Source organism: Mustelus asterias, chromosome 27, assembly GCF_964213995.1.
Source record: "Mustelus asterias chromosome 27, sMusAst1.hap1.1, whole genome shotgun sequence".
Lineage (NCBI taxonomy): Eukaryota > Metazoa > Chordata > Chondrichthyes > Carcharhiniformes > Triakidae > Mustelus > Mustelus asterias.
In genome coordinates, this window is record NC_135827.1 from 26,313,206 (window position 1) to 26,338,878 (window position 25,673).

Genomic DNA, 25,673 nt, shown 5'->3' on the forward strand with positions numbered 1-25,673 from the left:
ACAGGTTTATTTGGTAACACAAGCTTTCGGAGCTGCTCCTGATGAAGTAGCAGCGCTCCGAAAGCTCGTGCTACCAAATAAACCTGTTGTACTTTAACCTGGTGTTATGAGACTTGATAGTTTGATCAGTGATACTTTCTGGACTTTGGAATTGGTCTGATCGACAGTGATGGCCCTGTCCAAACCTTCACATTTCATGAACTTATTTTAAAGATTTATACCTTGGGTGTCATTTATTGCTTTTTAAGAATCAGTTATGCACAAACGGAAAATAACTGGGTTCTTACCTGAACAAGGTTTTCATCAACAACACGGACAAACTGGATCAGCAGTGGTCGCTTCAACTGAAAAAGGATTTGAAATTAGATGAAAAGCTAGCATTTAGGGGCATGAAAAGAGGGGCATGAAAATTAGGCCATTCAACCATTTTGTTGGCACTTACAGCATAAACAAGCAGAGCCCTGTGTGCAGATTCCAAAAGATCAATTATCTTCAGCGCTTTGAGATCAAGGTCCCGCAGTTCGTCACAACTATGAAGGAAAAATGCTTTGTGAATAGTTTCCCACTATTGGACAAGGTCAAATTACCCTCCTCATCCCTCCTACACCCCCCCCCCTACTGGTTAGGTTTGGTGTGGTTAAATTCATGCTCAAGATAGGTAATATCAATGCTAAGGAATAGAACACATATAAACACAAAGGGGCAGAAAGAGGTCCCTGAACAAGATCCCAAACAGGGACAAGGACAACAATCATAAACAGGTCTTGTTAAATAAAGTTGAAAGGGGCAGAATAATAAGCTCCACATTAAAGAGAGAGAGAGAGATACGAGGAGCAGATTTGAAATGAAGTTTCAAGAGAAACCCAGAAGATCTGCAAGGGCAGCCGAAGGTTGCAAACCAGAAGTGCAAAGGCACACTTATGGAGCAGTGGTGTTCTGCTTGGTAAGCCAAAAATCTTAAAGTGGCTTGGAAGAGGAGGCTTGAGTGTACTCGGAGATCCAAGAAGAAGGAATTTCAGAACATGAGATTGAAACATTGGAAAGAATTATTTTTTAAGCTGTCCGAATAGGAGGAATATTTGGAGAGAATCCAATGCCAGGTTCTTCAAATGTGGAGATTGGAAACCTTTGCGAGAATGACAGAGTTTTGGGTTGCTAGGAAATCCACGGAATCTGTTTTGGTCACATCTATCATTTGGAGTAGTGTGTCTGATCACAGTTCGTGCGTACTTATCCTGAATATTAGAGTATGAGGCATGGTAAATTGTTTTATTTTTCTGACTGTCTGTAGAAATATAATAAGGTTGAAGGAACAGTGAATGTTTGAAGCATTGTTTTGTGCTTGTATTAAGATATTTCCGACCATTTTATCGGGTGCAACATAGTTCATTTATGATGTTTAATATCTTATTATTTGTTAAAGTTCATCAGCATACTCTTGTGAATCTGTTCAGTAATTTTCCACCACTTTCAAAAAAATGTTAGAATCTATCAAGCCAGGTTCCTCTCTGCAATCTGATTTGTCCAGTAGTAACATCAGCTACTCATTGGAGGTGTCAGTCAGCACGATTGCAACAGAAAACAACACCCCACTCATAACCCCACAATATGGACTGCCCATGTAATGTTCATGCACCGTGGTCAAGGAACAGTTTATTTTAACCACCTCATGGATCCCTAGCAGAGATAACTTTATATTCTGCATTTTCTACCTCAATTATATAGTTTTTTGACAATATAACGCAAAGAGAGGAGATAACAACAACCAACAATTCTATGTGCAACTGAAACAGATACGTAAAATCAAAATTTGTAGAAGATAGAAAATCTTGCAATTCGTCAGAAAGGATGGCAAGACTCAACAGTTTGGAGTTAAAGGTCAGTAAAATTTAACAAATATGTTAAACATTGGGAAATGTATCCATAAAAGCTGGAAAGGACATAAGGAATACTAAATAAAGATACCTTTCTATTGAAAATCTTGAACCAAAATTCATATACAAAATGATAGCCTCGCATGTTTAGAATTCCATGCTTTTGAGGATGAATGATATTGATTTATCTGTTGCATATTTTATAGTTGCCCGTATTAAAGCAGAACTTACTCATATTGGATGAGCTCTGCTTCAACTGCCCAGTTCCTGTGGCGTTCATCCAGGTAAGGCCTGCCAAAAAGAATTGGGCCCAGGAGCTGAACTTTCACAATGTGACAGTACCTCTTCAATACAGACATCCTCAGGTAACACCATCTCTTAGGGATCAACACTGGAAACAAGAACATGCATTACCTTAGGGGAAAAAGATGCTAGTTGGATACCTGATCTAGACAATCTTTCAACAACATAAGCAGCAAAAATAAAAATAAGGCAGTTAGCATCAGAACAGTTAGTATCTCCACTATTACTATAACCTTTATAAGAATTTTGCGTCCATTGTAAAAACATGCCCCTCTTTTCTACAATAACATTGTATTTCTCACGCTGAATTGGACACAGCGCAGAGAAATGTATAGAACCATTCAAAATTAATAGATTAAAAGTGAAACAATGCGTTTAGCAGGTATCAAATTTCTCTCCTCATGTCTTCAGTGTTTGGTACAACTGTTGGTGCAGCAGCATTTTGTTCTACGAAATGATAAGATCACTACTTTGTGTCAAGTAAGTTTCAAATTCAGCCCATTTGCCAGGGAAGTGGCAAGAATATCCCAACTTCTTCAGCTCAGTGAGAGGAAAGTAGAGGGGAAAATCCTTCATTAAATCAGCAGCCTAGTTCTTGCAGGTTGCTCTGGCATATCACACTGCAGCAACTTAAAGCCTAGGCATCGGGTTGCCTGCCCAGTATCTCAATGAAGGAATGTCAATTTTACACCAAAACCTATAAAAAAGTAGAATATGTGAGCAAAAAAAAACTGCCTTAATCTTCATCTTACAAATGTCTTTTTAATCAAAATTGTAGCAGCATTATAGTGAAATCTGTGCTACAGTGCAGTGGGTATCCTAAAATAATTTGCAACATTTGGAACCGTTAACGGTGCAAAACATCAAAGTTACACTTGTGTTGCAATAACTTTCTACCATAAATCAAACTGACATATCAGTAACTTTAAAAATATTCTCCCTCTACAACCAGTTTTGGCTACCAAGTTAATGTCCCATTTCAGTTCACGAACAAATGGATCAGAAATTCTATGACCTGGAACTTCGACAAAACTTAAGTACTTTATTCTAAATGACCCCATTACGACACATGAATAACTACACTGTTACGTAACAATTGTTTTCTCCATAATTGCTAATTCAAAATTTTGAGATGTCAAAATTCTAAATCTGACACAAAATAAACTTAGAACAGGATAAACTGCCAAAGGCCAGCAGCATTTGTTCCTCGAAGTACAAGAAAATAGTCAAGTTTAACAACTTCAAGTCCGTAATAATTATTCAACATTTAATCCAATCTTTATTCCATCGTTTTGGCAATTATTTTTGTAAGAATCGAGGGAAGAGGTGTTACAGCTGGAAACAGAATATCTTTGTCGTCCATTCAATGGAAGCAAAGCAGTCCAATTGCTCTACTTCAGCCCTAAACAGAGCAACTGCTACAACAAAATGATTTGCCAATGTCCACCTTTGTGGTCTCATTGGGTGATATTGCCAATCAGGTCCCAACCTAATGGTTGACGCCATATGGGAACTGAATTCAGATTATTTAAACATATTTCATGCCTTCATAACTGAGAGGGGGATAGGAGACTTTCATTCAGTCTCTGTGGCATTTAAATCTGTGTAAAAAGTTGAAACAAAAAAGGTGGAGTGTTCTTACCCAACTCAAACCTATTACTTTTGAAAATGTTTAAACATTGTCCTTCTGCTTTAGTTCACTAAACCATGCACTATTTTCTGAACAAAGTGGTCTGCTCCATTGTCTCAGTCAATGCCTACTTAACATAATCTTCAGAGATACACAACTGTGGTCCACAATAATACATCCTACAAAATTTCTTTCATTTGGGGAACTAACTATTTTCAATTTAACAATCCATAATGAGTCAGCCACCTGCGATTTTACCACCTGGAGAACTATAATAAAATCTGCCAGCTTCTGCAATCCTTAAATTAAATAATTTACCATAGCACAGCTAAAATTAGAGCTTACTTTAACTTTTGTACCTAGTTCTCGACCTTCCTTCCATCATAAGATCAGAAATGGGGATGTTCGCTGATGACTGTAATTTGTTCAGCATCATTCACAACTCCTCAGATACTGAAGCAGCCCAGGTCCAAATGCAGCAAGACCTGGACAATATCCAGGCTTGGGCTGACAAGTGGCAAGTAACATTTGCACCACACAAGTGCCAAGGAAGGACCACCTCCAATAAGAGAGGATCTATCACCCTTGACATTCAATGGCATTACCATTGCTGAATCCCCCACTACCAACATTCTGGGGGCTACCATTGACCAGAAACTGAACTGTACTAGCCACATAAGTACTGTGGCTACCAGAGCAAATCAAAGGCTAGGAATCTTACAGTGACTAACTCACCTCCTGGCTCCCCAAAGCTTATTCACCATCTACCAGGCACAAGTCAGAAGTGTAAAGACATGCTGGTTAGGTGCATTGGCCATGCTGAATTCTCCCTCAGTGTACCCAAGCAGGTGCTGGAGTGTGGCGACTAAGGAATTTTCACAATAACTTCATTGCAGTGTTAAATGTATGCTTATTTGTGACACTAATAAATAAGCTTTATAACTTTTACTCTCCACTTACCTCGAGTGCAGCTTCAACAACATTCAAGAAGCTCAACACCACCCAAGACAAAGCAACCAGCTTGATTGCTACGCCTCCAAACATTCACTCCCTCCACCATTGATGAACAGTGGCAGCTGTGTGCGCCATCTACAAGCAACACTGTAGGAACTCACCAAGGTTCTTTAGGCAACACCTTCCAAACCCACAATTACTACCATCTAGAAGGATAAGAGCAGCAGATACCTGGGAAGACCACCACCTGGAAGTTCCCTTCCAAGCCCTCATCATTCTGACTTGGAAATGTAACACCATTCTTTCAGTGTCGCTAGATCAGAATCCTAGAACTCTTTCACTAACAACACTATGGGTGTACCTACACCACAGGGAGTGCAGCACTTCAAGAAGGAAGCTCACCACCACCTTTTCAAGGGCAATTAGGGATGGGCAATAAATGGTGGTTTAGCCAGTGACGCCCACATCCATATTGAATAAAAGGTTAACTATACATTAGCCAATCTCATCTCCCAAAAGAGAAATGGGTCATCTTGAGTTTTCTTACCTTCATAGCTTAGCTGTGGTGGGTCAATTGGAGGAAACCATGATTTCAAATCCTATAATTATAATTAAACAACTTTATTAGTAACACATTCATCCCATGACAAAAACAACCGAAATTTGAGGCAGTTGACAGAAATCTAATTTCTTTGCAATAAGCAGAGGCTGCTTTCCCTGACTGGGGAGTCTTGAATTAGAATCATCGTCTCAGGATAAGACGTCAGCATTTAGGACTGAGATGAAGAGAAATGGCTTCATTCAAAGAGCAGAGAATCAAGGCAGCACAGTAGCACAGTGGTTAGCACTGCTGCCTCACAGCGCCGAGGACCAAGTTTCAATTCCGGCCTCGGGTGACTGTGTGGAGTTTGCACATTCTCCCATGTCTGCATGGGTTTCCTCTGGGTGCTCCAGTTTCCTCCCATACTCCAAAGATGTGCGGGTTAGGTTGATTGGCCATGCTAAATTGCCCCTTAGTGTCAGTGGGACTATCAGGGTGAATACATGTCGGGGGACTAGCAGAGTAAATACATGGGGTTAAGGGGATAAGGCCTCGATGGGATCGTTGTCAGTGCAGGCTTGATGGGCTGAATGGCTTAATTCTGCATTGGCAGAGATTCTATGATCTTTGGAATTCATTATCAAGAGAACTGCAGATGCTCAGATGTTGAATCATAGAACCCTACAGTGCAGAAAGAGGCCATTTGGCCCATCGAGTCTGCACCGACCACAATCCCACCCAGGCTCTACCCCCATATCCTTACATATTTTACCCGCTAATCCCTCTAACCTACGCATCTCAGGACACTAAGGGGCAATTTTAGCATGGCCAATCAACCTAACCCGCACATCTTTTGGACTGTGGGAGGAAACCGGAGCACCCAGAGGAAACCCACGCAGACACGAGGAGAATGTGCAAACTCCACACAGACAGTGACCCAAGCCGGGAATCGAACCCAGGTCCCTGGAGCTGTGAAGCAGCAGTGCTAACCACTGTGCTACCGTGCCGCCCAGTATATATTTAAGACCAAGACCAAAAGATATTTGGACATTAAAGGAATAACAGATATGGGGGAGGGGAAGAAAGTGGAGTTGAGACAGGTGCAACCCATGATCTTACCAAATGGTGGAACAGGGGTGAGGAACTGTGAAGCTCACTTCTGCTACATCTTATATTCCTGTTCAGCTTGCAAGTTAATCCGCTGCCACCATAACATTTTCTCATTTGATGCAATATTTTCTAGACATTTAGTCACATCTATTATTTAAAAATTCAGGATGACATTAAGCAGACTTGATGGTTGCTGGAAATTGAAAAGTCTCTATGTTGCTGAAGACCTCAAAAGGAATTTCTTGAAGGTATTTTAACCTTCGAACATACTACTTTTCTATCAATTGAAAGATGCAAAGCATTTCATAACAGCAAACTCTCTGATGCATACTTTATTTTGAAATGAAGTTCCAAACAATAATGGAATCTGGTTTTGGTAACTTTCTGTTCAGAAATATGAAAACTAGGCAGTGGTCATCATTTTACTACACTTTTTTTCCCCCAAAAGGGCTGTATGCAATTGTAAAAGTCTAACTTTTGCACGCAAAAATGAGATCTGCTTGCACTTAGGAACGTATTAATTGCAATAAGCTAATTAATTCCTCACACTTGGGTCACTGTCTGTGTGGAGTCTGCACATTCTCCCCGTGTCTGCGTGGGTTTCCTCCAGGTGCTCCGGTTTCCTCCCACAGTCCAAAGATGTACGGGTTAGGTTGATTGGACATGCTAAATTGACCCGAGTGTCAGGGGATTGGCAGGGTAAATATGTGGGGTTACGGGAGTGGGGCCTGGGTGGGATTGTGGTTGGTGTAGGCTCGATAGGCCGAATGGCCTCCTTCTGCACTGTCGGGATTCTATGATTTGTTCCACCAGTCAATTGGATCCTAGATTAATGGAGTTATAAAGATCTTTAAATATTTCTTAATACCCCTCCCTAATAACAAACTGTCAATCTATCTTGAAAATTTCAGTTGACCAAGCGTCTATGGCCTTTTCAGGAAACATTTCTGCTAAACTTTTTGCGAAAAGATGTCTCCTAATTCAACTGAGTGATACAGGTTGTTCCCCCACCAAAGGAAATTGTTTTATTTTATCTACGCCACTGAATCCATTTAGCATTTCAAACACAATTAAATTACTTGTCAACCATTGAAACTTAAGATAGGTTTACGCAACCTGACCTCATAATTATACGCTCTAAACTTCGGTATACATCTGATGAATCTACAGAGAATTGCCTCCAAGATCAATATAACCGTCTTCAAGTACAGTGCGCAAAAACTGAACTAGTACTCCAGATAGGATCCAGCCAAAACATGAAAACTGAAGCATTACTTCCTCCCATTTGTATTCTTGTTCCCTTAAAATAAAGGCAACATTTCATAAGTATTTTGTGTACTTTTATAGCATTTACAAATGTATGTACTTGGGACAATCAAATCCCTGTTCCTCCACAGTTCCCAGTCTCTCGCCATTACAATATTTGACTTGTCTTTTTTGAATGCAAAATTGATTCCAAATGCATCCCCCCTCCCCATTGAATTTCATCTGCTACAATTTTGCTACCCATTTAAATCTGCTCATGTTCATTTGTAACTTGCTGCTCCCATCTACACAACTTAGTGTCATCACATATACAAGCATAAAAATATCCCACTTTCTGCATTCATGTTTGGACAAGCAGACTGTTTTACAGTCAACTGTTACGAATTCATGCAATTTTAAAAAAAGGAAAATAAATAATTCACCTCCCTGGCCATCAATTTTGAAATTGTGAAAATAATTTACAGGTAAAAATTTACAGGTCAAAGTTAAAAAATATGATGGAACATTTGCAATGTGATATTGTCCCAGCTTTGTCTGATCATTTTAGCTTAACTTAATAAAATTACCAGTATGTAATCAATGTAAACCTGCTTGAAATACTTCAGTCTGCAACATTTGTCAAGATTTGCTTCAACAAGTCCAGCTCACGTTGCTTACCTCAAAGTCCAGAAAGTTATAAATAACTGTCACTCTTTTATTTTATTAATTTTTATGAATATTTTTATTGAGGGTTTTCCATTTTACCACAAGACGCGACATTTCCCCAAAATCTAGTACAGCAGTGATCATTATTCCACATACAGAAAAGATCAGCAAATATTCAAACAAATGGTTCAGATTCTCAATCATTGTAATCGTTGCAGTCGGTGTCTCCTTTTGTACGGATAATGAAAGGATACCAGAAGGAATGGGGGATCACAGGATAAAGCCATGAGGATATGCTACCATGATGCACGCCCTCCTCCACAGGACAATAAAGACGGAGCTACACAATATACGGGACCCCTTATGGGGTAAAATACAACCAAACAGGACCTAACTCAGCATCGCAAGATCTCCAAGCAATGAAAGAATACTCCAGAACATCAGGATAAGCCAAGATGGTACAAGACGTGACATGACAGTGTACAATCTCGTACAGAGGAGCCAGTAAGCCAAGGATTATTAAGGCACACCAACACAACAGACCTCATTCCTCTTCAGACATATTAGAGGCACTGTTCAGGCCCCACCATCACCAGAAAATTAAACCAGGAAAACCCTACTGAAAAAGAGAAGAAAAATAGTCAAGACAACCATCAACGGAATATCTCGGGAAGAGATAAATCTCCTCCTTCCAATAAGGGAAACCCTCTAGAATTAAATATAACAAATCAGAACCTGTATCAACACCTCACCTATCCAAATAATGAAAGGAAACCCCAAAGAGAATACCAGGATTAACCAATAGACACCAGACATGGTCTAGCAGTGTACTCTTTTGCAAAAAGGATAGCAGGAACAGAACAGCATACCTTCACAAGAAATAGAGTACTGCCCCTCAAGCGGAGTCCAAGTCTCAAGGTGGAACACAGTTTGGAAGTCGCTATATAAGACCACTTGGTGGAGGGCGACCTACTCCTCCATCCAGCCAAATCACCAACCGAAGAAAGACTCTAAAAAGATTAAACTGAAGCACACACTCAGTCCCCACAGCCAACAGGATACTAGATCCCTACGAGAACAAAGTCTTAAGGAGAGTAGTCCCAAAGCTCCAAAAATGGGAGATCTCAGCAAAGGGTGATTTACAGTCCACGCAACATAGTCTCCACCTGACCTGGATAAAATTATTACTGCCCTAACCTGGCCAATCAAGCTAAACTAGGATCAACGGCACACTAGAATAAGGACCGTCAGGCCAAGAATACTCACGTCATTCTTATACATTGAAGAAAGCAAACTACCACTATCACTTGGCCCAAGAGATGCCACTTAGGCCCCACCAATGAGAGTCCATCCATTTCCCTTCACCAAAGAAACCCTAACAAGGGTTGATATGGATGATATGCCCACCATACATTACATGAGCCAAGTAAACAAGTAATTACTGTCACTACCTGCGCAGCCAACTGAATATAGAAGACCAACACAACAAAGGTTAGAAATACAAGGGTTAGCCAAATATACCTGGGAGTGCAACAGTACACATTTCCCTCTGCCCCAACACCAAAGGCGCCAATGATAGAATAAAAGAACCCAGGGCATGATCTTAAGGAAAAGATTCTATGCGCTGAGTGAGTGAGAAAATGGGAGAGAATCACGCTGGATTTCTTGGCAAGCTGCAAGCCTGAGCTCACTGGTTAAGCCAGCTGCCGTGCTCTTGGGGTACCAATGCACAGGCATCCCAATATCCTGAAGTCGCCACCCGCCCTTCAACCCCCCACGCCGGTTGACCACCTCCCCGTTGATCGCCCCGTGTGCCCTTCTACCATTGAGATATTAAGGGGTTAACATCGCATGCAACTAAGAGCTTTTGCAAAAACCGGCTAAACCAGCAGTTTGGGTAAATGACAAGCTTAAGATACCTGTGACTAATCCCACTTACCCATTAACAGTTCTCTTTCTTTCAACATAACCATATTACGACCTTAGATATGGTTAACCTGACTAGAACAAAGGGTGTCTTGTGATTAGCTATATTGCATCAGACCGCATGTGACCATAAGGATTGTAAAACTACATAAAGGGGGACTGTCCCATTATTCAGCACGCCTTTGCTACCTGACTCCCAGCACTGAGTGGAAGCTACGCAGCAAAGGCTTGCCAACTTGCATATGTAAGAAGAATAAAGAACTTTTGAATCGGACAGCGGTTGGTGTTTGCCTTTGTGTCAAGGACGGAAGAGTTTCGCGAAAAATGAACTTAACACCATCAGCCTCCCCCACCCACCCCCCATGCCGATCACCACAGCCTTGCAGAGTTGTCTCATACAAGGTAAATTGGTATGGAGGGATATGTAATGTGCTGTTTCTGCATGATGCGGGAGCAAGTGGACCCCAAGGTGGACCCCAGGGACCATGTCTGCAGTAAGCGCTGGTTGCTGGAGGATCTCCAGCTCAAGATAGATGAACTGGACTCTGAGCTACAGACACTGAGGCTTATCAGGGAAGGGGAGAGCTATCTGGATAATGTGTATAAAGAGAAAATCACACCCCTTAGACTGACTAACTTAGCTGGGGGTCAGGGACAACAGGGAGTGGCTGCGGGCAGTGGGGGGAAGGAGGCGGGCAGAGGGGGGAAGATGGGAAGTAGTTTGTGGGAGGTAAAGTCCCAAGAACCTCAGCCCTTAAATCTTTGTAACAGATTTGAGGTTCTTGCCACCAGTGTAGATGGGAAAAATGGCTGCGAGAAGGACGAGCAAACTGTCGGCAGTACCAGGGTGAAGGGTGCTGCTGCAACGGAGAAATCAAAGAGAAATGTAGTAGTAATTGGGGATAGTGTAGTTAAGGGCATAGACACTGTTCTCTGTGACCAGGAGAAGCAATACCGTAGGTTGTGTTGCCTGCCTGGTGCTCGGGTCCAGGATGCATCATCTGGGCTGCAGAGGAATCTGGAGTGAGAGGGTGAAAATCCAGTTGTCGTGGTCCATGTGGGTGCCAATGACATAGACAAAACAGGAACTAAGGATCTACAGAGGGAGTACGAAGAGCTGGGGAACAAATTAAAAAGCAGAGCCAACAAGGTGGTAATCTCTGGATTACTACCTGAGCCACGCGCAAATTGGCGCAGGGTTAATAGGATTAAGGAGACGAATGCGTGGCTCAAGGATTGGTGTGGGAGGAATGGGTTCGAATTCATGGGGCATTGGCACCAGTATTTGGGCAGATGGGACCTGTATAGATGGGATGGTCTCCGTTTGAACCGTGCTGGGACCAGAGTCCTAGCAAATTGTATCACTAGGGCTGTAGATCGGGCTTTAAACTAATTTATGGGGGGGGGGGGGGAAGAGGGAGCGAGTGCAAGTGAATGAGGGCATTCAAGTAGTTAAAGGAGTAGAGGGCGAGGGAGAGGTTGATAGCATTTCATCAAATCGGGTCCAGATAAAAGCTGGAATAAAGACACTTTGCCTGAATGCAAGAAGCATTCGGAACAAAGTTAATGAGTTGATGGTGCAAATCAGCACAAATGGGTATGATCTAGTGGCCATTACAGAAACGTGGCTGCACGGAGACCAGGACTGGGAGATGAATATCCAGGGGTATCAGGCATTTAGGAAGAATAGACAGGAAGGAAAAGGTGGTGGGGTAGCTCTGTTAATAAAAGAAAATATCAGGGTAGTAGTGAGGGATGACATAGGCACTAAGGAACAAAACGTGGAATCGTTATGGGTAGAGATAAAGAATAGTAGGGGGAGAAAGACACTAGTAGGCGTGGTTTATAGGCCCCCAAATAATAATGTTGAGGTGGGGAGGGCTATAAACAAACAAATAATGGATGTGTGCAAAAACGGAACGGCAATAATCATGGGGGACTTCAACCTGCATATTGATTGGCTGACTCAAGTTGGAAGGGGTGGGATGGAGGAAGAGTTCTTAGAATGCTGTCGGGATAGTTACCTTGAACAGTATGTTACAGAACCGACGAGGGAACGAGTTATCTTAGATCTGGTAATGTGTAACGAGGTAGGTAGAGTTAAGGATGTTCTTGTGAAGAACCCTCTTGGGTCAAGTGATCACAATATGGTCGAATTTCTGATACAAATGGAAGAGGAGAAAGTAGGGTCCCATACCAGTGTCCTGTTTGAACAGAGGGAAGTACGATAGGATGAGGGCTGAATTGGCTAAGGTGGACTGGGAGAGCAGACTGGTAGGTAGGACAGCTGAGGAACAGTGGAGGATTTTTAAGGAGATCCTTTTCAGTACTCAGCAACAATATATTCCGGTGATAAAGTAGGGTTGTAAGAAAAGGGATAACCAGCCGTGGATAACGAAGGAAATTAAGGAGAGTATTAAATTAAAGACCGATGCGTACAGAGTGGCCAAAAATAGTGGAGAATCGGAAGATTGGGAAAACTTTAAGAAACAACAAAGAACGACTAAGAAAGCGATAAAGGAAAGATAGGTTAGGAAGCTAGGCTAGCTCTAAATATAAAAAATGATAGTAAAAGCTTTTACAAATATATAAAAAGGAATAGATTGGCAAGAGTGAATGTTGGACCCTTGGAGGACGAGAGGGGGATTTAATAGTGGGAAATGAGGAAATGGCTGAAACTTTAAATAAGTTTTTTGTGTCGGTCTTCACGGTGGAAGACACAAATAGTTTACCGAATATTAACGATAGAGGGTTGGTAGGAGGAGAGGTACTCAATACAATTAACGTCACCAGGGAGGCAGTGCTTGGTAGACTAACGGGACTGAAGGTGGACAAGTCCCCGGGCCCGGATGGAATGCATCCCAGGGTACTGAAAGAAATGTCAGAGGTAATAGTGGATGCGTTAGTGGTTATTTATCAAAATTTGTTGGAATCTGGGGTAGTGCCGGCGGATTGGAAAACGGCTAATGTTACGCCGCTGTTTAAAAAAGGAAATAGACAAAAGGCGGGTAACTACAGGCCGGTTAGCTTAACGTCTGTAGTTGGGAAAATGCTGGAATCCATTATTAAAGAAGAAATAGCAGGCCATCTGGATAAGAATGGTTCGATTAAGCAGACACAGCATGGATTCATGAGGGGAAAGTCGTGCTTGACGAACTTGTTGGATTTTTATGAAGATGTGACTAGTGCGGTTGACGGAGGGGAACCGGTGGATGCGGTGTTTTTGGATTTCCAAAAGGCATTTGATAAGGTGCCTCACAAAAGGTTGCTGAAGAAGATTGGATCACACGGAGTTGGGGGTAGGGTGTTAGCGTGGATTGGGGATTGGCTATCCGACAGGAAGCAGAGAGTCGGAATAAATGGGTGCTTTTCTGGTTGGCAGATGGTAACTAGTGGCGTGCCGCAGGGATCGGTACTGGGGCCTCAACTATTTACCATTTGTATAGACGATCTGGAGGAGGGGACTGAGTGTAGGGTAACAAAGTTTGCAGACGACACAAAGATAAGTGGAAAAATGAATCGTGTGGAGGGCGTAGAAGGTCTGCAGAGCGATTTGGACAGGCTGAGTGAGTGGCTGAGGATCTGGCAGATGGAGTATAACGTTGACAAATGCGAGGTTATTCACTTTGGAAGAAATAATAGCAAATTGGATTATTATCTAAATGGAAAGAAATTACAACATGCTGCTGTGCAGAGGGACCTGGGAGTCCTTGTGCATGAGACGCAAAAACCCAGTCTGCAGGTGCAACAGGTGATCAAGAAGGCAAATGGGATGTTGGCCTATATTGCAAGGGGGATAGAAGATAAAAGCAGAGATGTCTTGCTGCACCTGTACAGGGCATTGGTGAGGCCGCAGCCGGAATACTGCGTGCAGTATTGGTCCCCTTATTTGCGGAAGGATATATTGGCCTTGGAGGGAGTGCAGAGAAGGTTCACCAGGTTGATACCAGAGATGAGGGGTATTGATTATGAGGAGAGACTGAGCAGATTGGGTTTGTATTCGTTGGAATTTAGAAGGCTGAGGGGGGATCTTATAGAGACCTATAAGATAATGAAGGGGCTGGATAGGGTAGAGGTGGAGAGATTCTTTCCACTTAGAAAGGAAGCTAGAACTAGAGGGCACAGCCTCAAAATAAAGGGGGGTCAGTTTAGGACAGAGTTGAAGAGGAACTTCTTCTCTCAGAGGGTGGTGAATCTCTGGAATTCTCTGCCCACTGAAGTGGTGGAGGCTACCTCGTTGAATATGTTTAAATCACGGATAGATGGATTCCTGATCGGTATGGGAATTAGGGGTTATAGGGATCAGGCGGGTAAGTGGAACTGATCCACTTCAGATCAGCCATGATCTTATTGAATGGCGGGGCAGGCTCGAGGGGCTAGATGGCCTACTCCTGCTCCTATTTCTTATGTTCTCTCCTTCCCCAATCACCAACACTGCAGTTCCCTCCTTCACGATCACCACCCCTGCAGAGTTTCCTTCCTTCTCTGATCAGCCCCCCTTGCAGATTTCCCCTTTCCCCGATCACCCCCATCTGCAGAGTTTCCCCCTTCCCCGATCACCACCCCTGCATAGTTCCCTCCCCTCCCCGATAACCACCCCTGCAGAGCTCACCTTCCTTCCCCCACTGTCACAGCCCCACCCCCATTCAGGATCCATCCCCACTCAGGCCCCAACACTATTATAGTACCCGGCGGGCACTGCCTCAAGGGCACTGTCCGACCATGCCCCTGACAACCCACGGGCTTCAATGGTCTCCAATTCCCCCAGCGAGGCCATCACATCTGGTCTCTGCTGGTGGAGAGACCAGCTGTGATTCTCGCCAGTGAAAAGCTCGACCAGTGAGAAGGTAGCGTCCAGCAATAGCGTCCAGGACTCACTAATGACATGTAAATCATGTCATTAATACTACAATTGGCTGGGGGGGGCAATTTTTCCTCCTCGCGTTACTGAACAACGGGCGGGTCAAGGTCACATGATCATGCCCCCAGTTTTTTCCAGGTTACATGATCTGTCTGGACCTTCATAGGAGACAAGTATGGATTCCTTAGTCCCAAAATGACGAAAGAAAAATGCAACACCAATAGTTCTAACGGGAGTTTTTCTCACCCACAATGAGCATTTATAAGGCAGTACCAACTACCTGTATACCAGACCACGTATCCACCACGCTGCTGTGGTGCTACTCATCTCATCTATAAATAAAGTGAAGGGTACCAAAAAAAAACTCCCTCAGTGTAAATGCACAGCACGCAAAGAATAAAACAGGTAAATGCAGGGGTGAGTTTTTTCATTCTTATTTACTTTTCTTTGTGTACCTTGGTATAAAGGGGCAAATATGAGTGTGAAGCCAGTGTGTTGTTCCCAGTGTAAGATGTGGGAGGTCCTGGAGGCACCTGGCCTCCCGGACATCCACATCTGTGAGGGGTGTGTCGAGCTGTGGTTCCTGAGGGACCGTGTTAAGGAGCTGGAACTGCAGCTTGAGGACCTTAGGCTGTTAAGGGAGAATGAGGAGGTGATAGAGCTATCATCAGGTGGTCACACCAGGGCCACGGGTGGAGGCCACGTGGGTGACGGCCAGGAAGGGTAAAGCTCGGGTGATTGAGAGCACCCCGGTGGATGTGCCCCTACACAACAAGTACTCCTGCCTGAGTACTGCTGGGGGGTCAGCCCACCTGGGGGAAGCAGCAGTGGCCGTGTCTCCGGAGTGGAGTCCGGCCCTGTAACTCAGAGGGCTAAGGAAAAGAGGAGGAAGGCAGTGTTAATCGGGGACTCGACAGTAAGGGGGTCGGACCGGCGTTTTTGCGGAGGCAGGCGGGAGTCTCGGATGGTGGTCTGCCTCGCTTGGGCCGGGATCCAGGATGTCGCTGGTCGACTCCCAGAAATCCTGAGGGGGGAGGGAGAGGAGCCAGAGGTAGCGGTACATATTGGTACCGCTGATGTGGGAAGGAAGGGAGAAGGGGTCATGAAAAGAGAGTATAGGGAATTAGGGAGACAGCTGAGAAGGAGGAAAGCAAAGGTAGTAACCTCAGGATTGCTGCCTGTGCCACGGGAGGGTGAGAGCAGGAATGGAGTGAGATGGAGGATGAATGTGTGGCTGAGGGACTGGTGCAGGGGGCAGGGATTCAGGTTCCTGGACCATTGGGACCTCTTTAGGGGCAGGTGTGACCTGTATACAAAAAACGGGTGGCACTTGAATCCCAGGTGGACCAATATCCTGGCAGGAAGGTTGTCTAAGGCTACTGGGGAGAGTTTAAACTAAATAGGTTGGGGGGAGGGGATCAAGACGAGGTGACTGGGAGCGAGGAAATTAGCTCGCAAACAGAGACGGTGCAAGAGGGAGGATGGACGGGGGATAGAGAAGGGGAGAGCTCAGACCAAAGGATTGAGATGTGTTTACTTTAATGCCAGGAGTATAGTGAATAAAGGGGATGAGCTCAGAGCGTGGATCGATGCCTGGAAGTGTGATGTGGTGGCCATTACGGAGACTTGGATGTCTCAGGGACAGGACTGGATACTACAGGTGCCGGGATTCAGATGTTTCAGGAAGGACAGGGAGGGAGGCAAGAGAGGGGGTGGAGTGGCACTGCTGATCAGGAATAGTGTCACAGCTGTCGAGAAGGTGTATGCTGTGGAGGGATTGTCTACAGAGTCTCTGTGGGTGGAAGTTCAGAGTGGGAAGGGGTGGATCACTTTGCTGGGAGTTTTCTATAGGCCGCCCAATAGTGACAGGGAGGTGGAGGAGCAGATAGGGAAACAGATCCTGGAGAGTTGCAATAATAGCAGAGTTGTTGTGATGGGAGACTTTAATTTCTCAAACATAGATTGGAATATCCCTAGGGTAAGGGGATTGGATGGGGAGGAGTTCATTAGGTGTGTTCAGGAGGGTTTCCTGACACTGCATGTGGACAAGCCTACAAGAGGAGAGGCTGTACTTGATCTGATACTGACCAATGAGCCTGGACAGGTGTCAGATCTCTGAGTGGGAGAGCATCTTGGGGATAGCGATCAAAACTCTATCTCCTTTATGCTTGCATTGGAAAAAGAGATCAGGCAAGCTAGGAAAGCGTTTATATGGAGTAAGGGGAAATATGAAGACATAAGGCAGCAAAATAGAGGAGTAAATTGGAAGGAAGTATTCTCGGGGAAATCTACTGAAGAGAGGTGGCAGTTTTTCAAGGAATGTCTGTCCAGGGTTCTACAGGACAATGTTCCGAGCAGACAGGGAGGAGTTGGTAGGTTAAAGGAACCATGGTGCACGAAAGCTGTGCGGGACCTAGTCGAGAAGAAAAGGAAGGCGTGCAAAAGGTTCAGAGAGCGTGGCGAAGATAGGGATCTAGATGAGTATACGGCTTGTAGGAAGGGACTAAAGAAGGAAATTAGGAGAGCCAGAAGGGGTCACGAGAAGGCATTGGCAAGTAGAATTAAGGAAAACCCTAAGGCGTTCTATAAATATGTGAAGAGTAAAAGGATGAGGCATGAAGGAATAGGGCCTATAAAAGGTGAAGGCGGGAAAATCAGTACGGAACCAGTAGAAATGGCAGAGGTGCTTAATGAGTATTTTGCCTCGGTTTTCACAAAGGAGAAGGACATGGGCGGATGTACTGTGGGCTTGCAGTGGACTGAAAAGATTGAGTATGTGGACTTTAACAAAGAGGTTGTGCTGGAATCTTTGAATGGCATCAAGATAGATAAGTCGCCGGGTCCGGATGGGATGTACCCCAGGTTACTGTGGGAGGCGAGGGAAGAGATTGCAGAGCCTCTGGCGATGATCTTTGCGTCGTCGATGGAGACGGGAGTGGGGCCGGAGGATTACGGATGTGGTTCCTATTTTCAAGAAGGGGAATAGGGATAGCCCAGGAAATTACCGACCGGTGAGTCTTAACCTCAGTGGTTGGTAAGCTGATGGAGAAGATCCTGAGGGACAAGATTTATGAGCATTTAGAGAGGTTTAGTATGCTCAAGAATACTCAGCATGGCTTTGTCAAAGGCAGATCGTGCCTTACGAGCCTGGTGGAGTTCTTCGAAAATGTGACTAAACACATTGACGAAGGGAAAGCGGTAGATGTGGTTTACATGGATTTTAGCAAGGCGTTCGATAAGGTCCCCCATGCAAGGCTTCTAAAAAAAGAGAGAGGGCATGGGATCCATGGGGCTGCTGCCCTGTGGATCCAGAACTGGTTTGCCCAAAGGAAGAAGTCTCACAACACCAGGTTAAAGTCCAACAGGTTTATTTGGTAGCAAATACCATAAGCTTTCGGAGCACTGCTCCTTCGTCAGATGGAGTGGAAATGTGCTCTCAAACAGTGCACAGACACAGAAATCAAGTTACAGAATACTAATTAGAATGCGAATCTCTACAGCCAGCCAGGTCTTAAAGGTACAGACAATGTGGGTGGAGGGAGCAATCAACACAGGTTAAAGAGATGTGTATTGTCTCCAGACAGAACAGCTAGTGAGATTCTACAAGCCCAGGAGGCAAGCTGTGGGGGTTACTGATAATGTGACATAAATCCAACATCCCGGTTTCGGCCGTCCTCATGTGTGCGGAACTTGGCTATCAGTTTCTGCTCAGCGACTCTGCGCTGTCGTGTGTCGTTGCCCAAAGGAGGCAGAGAGTGTGTATAGATGGGTCTTTTTCTAAATGGAGGTCGGTCAGGGATCTGTTCTGGGACCCTTGCTGTTTGTCATTTTCATAAATGACCTGGATGAGGAAGTGGAGGGATGGGTTGGTAAGTTTGCCGACGACACGAAGGTTGGTGGGGTTGTGGATAGTCTGGAGGGATGTCAGAAGTTACAGAGGGACATAGATAGGATGCAAGACTGGGCGGAGAAGTGGCAGATGGACTTCAACCCAGATAAATGCGTAGTGGTCCATTTTGGCAGGTCAAATGGGATGAAGGAGTACAATATAAAAGGAAAGACTCTTAGTACTGTGGAGGATCAGAAGGACCTTGGGGTCCGGGTCCATAGGACTCTAAAATCGGCCCCGCAGGTGGAGGAGGTGGTTAAGAAGGCGTATGGTATGCTGGCCTTTATCAATCGAGGGATTGAGTTTAGGAGTCCGGGGATAATGATGCAGCTATATAAGACCCTCGTCAGACCCCACTTGGAGTACTGTGCTCAGTTCTGGTCGCCTCATTACAGGAAGGATGTGGAAAAGATTGAAAGGGTGCAGAGGTGATTTACAAGGATGTTGCCTGGATTGAGTGGCATGCCTTATGAGGATAGGCTGAGGGAGCTCGGTCTTTTCTCCTTGGAGAGACGTAGGATGAGAGGAGACCTAATAGAGGTATATAAGATGTTGAGAGGCATAGATCGTGTGGACTCTGAGGCTTTTTCCCAGGGTGGAAATGGCTGCTACGAGAGGACACAGGTTTAAGGTGCTGGGGTGTAAGTACAGGGGAAATGTCAGGGGGAAGTTTTTCACACAGAGGGTGGTGGGCGAGTGGAATCAGCTGCCGTCAGTGGTGGTGGAGGCAAACTCAATAGGGTCTTTTAAGAGACTCCTGGATGAGTATATGGGACTTAATAGGATGGAGGGTTATAGGTAGGCCTAAAAGGTAGGGATATGTTCGGCACAACTTGTGGGGCCGAAGGGCCTGCTTTGTGCTATAGTTTTCTATGTTTCTATGTTTCTAAATGCCATACAACCCTCATGTCATCCAACCAACACAGCATGTTCCCCAATAGAAAGGAGACATATAATCAATCCTGAAACACTGAAACCCAATAATTAGAATTTGGCACAGGACCAGAAGCAGGGTGGGAAAGACCCCCTTATCCACATATCAGGACCACATATCAAAACCAAGATTGAATGCAAACGGTAATGCACAATAAGCTAAGACTTCCCTGTTCCGCCAAAGAGAAAAAAATCAGGAGTATGATAACACGGAAACAAAGTTCAGGATTAATGATGAACTGCAGGATAATATAATCATCCACAGAGCTTGAAAAGACAAAAGGCATAACAGCATCGTTGAGCAACATCCAGGATTCATCCAGAGTTTTACTGAAGCCTTTGCACCTCCACCATGCTGTTGTCCCGAAAAGAAACCTAGGCTCCGGTGGGTGGCGAAGAGCCATCATGTCCAGCTGTTTCCAGCGCTTCTCGAAGAAAACCGAGGGCAGGACAAAGTAAGACCAGTGGTCAGAGTGTTCAACTGACTTCAGGCCTTGAAAATCAGATACAATGTGCTCCATCGAGATCGAAAAGCCCAGCTTTCACATCAAGATTATGAAAGCACGGCAGCCGATTATCAAATTAGACTGGGAATTCATCCCCTGCTCTCCTCGAGAGACTGAGTGCATGGATAGTCCTTCTCCAGGCCCAACTCCTGGAATCAACCAGGATGTTCGACATACCATGCAGCAGCATTTCCAAGGAGTGACGGTGAGCCTCCACCGAGGAAACTACCCTCTCGACAGGCAGCATTCTTTTCTCAGCTTCATCCATTCTCTTTAGGGCATCGCGCAGTTCATCAATGTGAGCACCAATAATCGGAGCCAAGACTGTTGCCCACAACTTCACTCACAAGGGCAGCCATCATCTTGATGCCTATGGCACTGCCAAAGCATAGGCCCGTTCACCAGCATCAATCAAACAAACATTCCCTTGACTTAATTCAGCTCCTCGTTGCCAAAATTTAGCCAGGATCTTCCAGGAACATAGCACGGATTATACACAAACCAAGTAATTATGGATTGTGCATCAGGGTTAATAAAATGATTAAAAGATGAGTAGTGCCAGTGCTTGCAAAAATGCAGTCCCTCCCGCGCTTACATCATACAATCCCTATTTTATTCAACATGTATCTGGACGCAAAGGAGCTTGGTACACATTCAGATTTGGCAACCCTGTGTCAATGTCACACAATCTCTCAACTGGTTTCATTGATGGCTTCTGTCTGCCCAATGGAGCAAGAACTTCTGCTTCCCATGTATATTGGTACCATAAACATTGCTCTTAAACACAGTTATAACGTTGCTAGTGACCAGATTGACTCTTTCCATAATGAGTTTCAATGTATTCGGCAAAATGCATTTTTTAAAGACTGGAATTCTTCTTCAGATTTCTAGTAAAGTAATGCTTAAAGATACGGAAAATCTGCACTGAACAGGAAATGTATGATGGAACTACAGTAGCAAGGAAACGGGTTTGGAATGCATCGACTGCCAATAAATCTAAATTGTAGTATTGATACTTCATTCACCCCTGTATGAGCCACTGACAAAATATGTAAGCTTTAATCAATTTTCTTGCTCTGATTTTTTTCCAAACACCATCAGGCCTGCTGTCCTCAAAAAAGTGTGGCTGAACTCAAGCATTTGGTTGATAATAAAAGATCAAAATTTACATTTGTGCACTGATTAGATTTTTAAAAAATAATCGTAGACAACATTCTTGATGATCAGAGGAAAGGGCAAGATGGAAAATGAACATTCCAAGCTGATGTCTTGTTCACCTGAACTGTAGTTCCCATTTATTATGAACAAATGTCTGCAGAATGTTTGGAAAATGGTGAAGATCTTCATGTCTGGTGCTGTACACTTCACATGGGAAATGAGTCATTGCGCATTGTTGCTTTTGTACTACTACAGATTTTTTTTTAAAGTAGCTATATTTAAATAGTTACAACTGAATAGATATTTCTTCAGCTTGTCAAAATGCATTTTGATCACAAAAATTACTGGATTCCATTTCATAATTACTTACCTCATCCGAGGAAACTATATCTGGCAAATCACTTGAATCAGATGTAGTACAGCCATCACTGTCCCAAATCTCACAATCCATAACTGCAATCTGGCAATGGCAGTATTAAAAAGTAAGCATATATAATGCTTTCAAGCACCACCTGTCCAAACAAAACAAAAAAATAAAGCTAATCAACAGTTGGCTTCATAGCTCAGCGGTTAGAGCATTAGTCTTGTAAATCAGGAGTTGAGAGTTCAATTCTCATTGTGTGGAGTTTGTACGTTCTCCCTGTGTCTGCAAGAATTTCCTCTGCGTACTACAGTTTCCTCCCACAGTCCAAAGATGTGCAGATTAGGTCAATTGGCCATGCTAAATTGCCCCTTAAGTGTTCAAAGATGTGTAGGTTAAGTGGATTAGACATGGTGAATGCATAGGGCTATGGGGATAGGGCAGAGAGGGAAGGCTTGAGTGGGATGCTCTTTTGGAGAGTTGTTGCAGACTCGATGAGCCGATGGCTTCCTTCTTCACTGTGGGGAGTCTATGATTCAGTTACACATTATTAAATCTCACACAAGCAACTGACTTATCTTAGAAATGTACATGGAGCTATGTACAAACTGAACTGGGAATTAACGTGCACAGAAAAGTACAAAAATATAATATCAACCCTCCACCATATAAATGTGTGTGAATGCGTGTACATGACATGCAGATTAAATGCAGTGAACATCCAAATGAAAGCATGAAAACAAAAAACATCAGCACTTCACAACATACAATAGGATGTGAATACATACAGGCAACTTTCACATGAAACATAAACAATAAACACCAAACAAATCCATGGAGCAAGTAACCATTATCCCCTCCCAAAGTAAACATTTAAAACATACAACAGTACAGAAACAGGCCCTTTGGATCACGTTGTTGTGCCGCACATGACACCAAATTAAACTAATCCTTTCAGCCTGCCCTTGGTCCATATCCCTTTATTCCTTGCATATTCATGTGTTTATTTAAAAACCCCTTAAACACCCCTATATCTGCTTTCACTACCAACCCTGGCAATGTGTTCCAGACATCTACCAATCTATGTAAAAAAAACTTGTTCCTCACATCTTTGAAATTTCCCCCTCTCACCTTAAGTACAAACTCCCTAGTATTAGGCATTTCGACTCTGGGATGATTTTTTTGTGTCATGAGCAGCAACGAAAGCAGGATAGAATAGGAAACATCACTTTCAAAAGGACTTTAAAGTTTATTTGACAAAATAAGTCCGGATGACCCTTTTGACAAAGGGTCACCTGGACTCAAAACGTCAGCTCTTTTGTCTCCTTACAGATGCTGCCAGGCCTGCTGAGATTTTCCAGCATTTTCTCTTTTGGTTAAAGTTTATCTATTAGTAGCACAAGTAGGCTTACATTATAACACTGCAATGAAGTTACTGTGAAAATCCCCGAGTTGCCACACTCCGGCACCTGTTCGGGTAACACTGAGGGAGAATTTAGCATGGCCAATGCACCTAACCAGCACATCTTTCAGATTGTGGAAGGAAACCGGAGCAGCCAGAGGAAACCCACGCAGACACGGGGAGAACGTGCCAACTCCACACAGACAGTGACCCAAGCCAGGAATCGAACCCAAGTCCCTGGCGCTGTGGGGCAGCAGTGCTAACCACTGTGCCATCGTGCACTTTTAAATTTAATAATGCAAATTTGATGCCACCGTGGTGGCTTGGCCCAAAAAGGAAGGAAACATTTCATAGAAATCATAGAAACCCTACAGTGCAGAAGGAGGCCATTCGGCCCATCGAGTCTGCACCGACCACAATCCCACCCAGGCCCCACCCCCACATATTTTACCCACTAATCCCTCTAACCTACACATCCCAGGACTCCAAGGGGCAATTTTTTTTTTTAACCTGGCCAATCAACCTAACCCGCACATCTTTGGACTGTGGGAGGAAACCGGAGCACCCGGAGGAAACCCACGCAGACATGAGGAGAATGTGCAAACTCCACACAGACAGTGACCCGAGCCGGGAATCGAACCTGGGACCCTGGAGCTGTGAAGCAGCAGTGCTAACCACTGTGCTACCGTTCCAGCCCAATGCAAGGACTCTCATTCAGCACAATAAGTAAAAGCACATTTGGCACTGTTCTTATTTTGGTCATGATGTGGAGATGCCGGCGTTGGACTGGGGTAAACACAGTAAGAAGTCTAACAACACCAGGTTAAAGTCCAACAGGTTTATTTGGTAGCAAACGCCAATTGCTACCAAATAAACTTATTTTGGTCAACAGCAAACTTGAAACCAAATCCCGTCCTTCAAAAGAGTTGTGGCTTTAATCAACGCAGAAGGAAAGCAAAGGCAGCTATTGGTTTGGGGTGGGCAGAGGTTTTGTTGCCCCGGGTGGGGCAATGCTCAACAGCCCGAGCTCCTGCCACCGCCGCTCGGCTTCTCCAACTAAACTTTGGCCACCTCCTCCACCCGGCTCGCCCTGACACCCAATACCCCTTCATCGGCAACAGGAAGCTAATCGTGCGATGCTGCAACAGTTCCCACCGGATCCTCCTCCTCCTCCCGCGGTCTATGTGTTGTGTTGTTAACAGAAAGGACAATAAGCAGCCCCCGAACACTCGCACTCTCAGCGCCCCCCCGACACATACTCACCCGCTCGCCAGCAACAAAATGGTGGCCGCCTCCCCCCCTCCGGTCTCGCGAGAACCGGCCGGAGTCTCGCCTCAGAGCACGCCGGGAGTTGTAGTTCCAGCCCAATGCAAGGACTCTCATTCAGCACAATAAGTAAAAGCACATTACTGCGGATGCTGGAATCTGAAACCAAAAGAGAAAATGCTGGAAAATCTCAGCAGGTCTGGCAGCATCTGCAAGGAGAGAAAAGAGCTGACGTTTCGAGTCCAGAAGACCCTTTGTCAAAGTTGACAGATGCTGCCAGACCTGCTGAGATTTTCCAGCATTTTCTCTTTTGGTCCCATTCAGCACATTTTGCTACAACTGTACAAGGCTTTGGTGGAGTCAGGACTGGAGTACTTTTTGCAGTGCTGGTCTCCACATCTAAGGAAGGTGGTACAGCAAAGGTTCACTAGGTTGGTCCCTGGGATGAGATGGTTGTCTTGTGGTGACACAGTGGCACAGTGGTTAGCACTGCTGCCTCACAGCTTCAGGGGCCCAGGTTCAATTCCGGCCTTGGGTGATTGTCTGCGTGGAGTTTGCGCATTCTTCCTGTGTCTGTGCAGGTACCCTCCAGATGCTCTGGTTTCCTCCCACACTCCAAAGTTTTGCGGGTTAGATTGATTGGCCATGGTATATTGCCCTTTAGTGTCAGGGGGATTAGCAGGGTAAATTAATGGGATTACGGGGACAGGGCCTGGGTGGAATTGTTGTCAGTGCAGGCTCGATAGGCTGAATGGCCTCCTTCTGCATTGTAGGGATTCTGATATTCTATGATGAAAGACTGAGTAAATTAGGCCTCTACTCTCTGGAGTTGATTTGATTTATTATTGTCACATGTATTAGTATACAGTGAAAAGTATTGTTTCTTGTGCGCTATACAGATGAAGCACACCGTACGTAGAGAAGGAGAGGGTGCAGAATGTAGTGTTACAGTCGTAGCTAGGGTGTAGAGAAAGATCAACTTAATATCAGGTATGTCCATTCAAAAGTCTGATGGCAGCAAGGAAGAAGTTGTTCTCGAGTCAGTTGG

At 44.4% G+C, this 25,673-nt stretch overlaps 1 protein-coding gene across 8 annotated transcripts in view; it reads right to left on the reverse strand.

The window, feature by feature from the left end:
* LOC144479878 (uncharacterized) overlaps positions 1-24,669 on the reverse strand; it is a 111,551-nt gene extending 86,882 nt beyond the window's left edge. For 2 of the 8 annotated variants that reach the window (XM_078198915.1, XM_078198910.1), the window contains exons 1-6: positions 24,623-24,669; positions 21,967-22,108; positions 5,309-5,360; positions 2,106-2,265; positions 443-530; positions 288-344 (exon numbers count right to left, since the gene is read on the reverse strand). In XM_078198915.1, coding sequence (XP_078055041.1) covers positions 288-344; positions 443-530; positions 2,106-2,265; positions 5,309-5,360; positions 21,967-22,047 — 438 coding nt within the window. In that variant the 5' untranslated portion in view covers positions 22,048-22,108; positions 24,623-24,669. Of the gene's footprint in view, positions 1-287; positions 345-442; positions 531-2,105; positions 2,266-5,308; positions 5,361-21,966; positions 22,187-24,463 lie in introns of those variants that run through there. The other 6 variants (XM_078198917.1, XM_078198916.1, XM_078198912.1 and 3 more) reach the window with 5 other exon arrangements.
* Between the last annotated feature and the right edge of the window lie 1,004 nt (positions 24,670-25,673).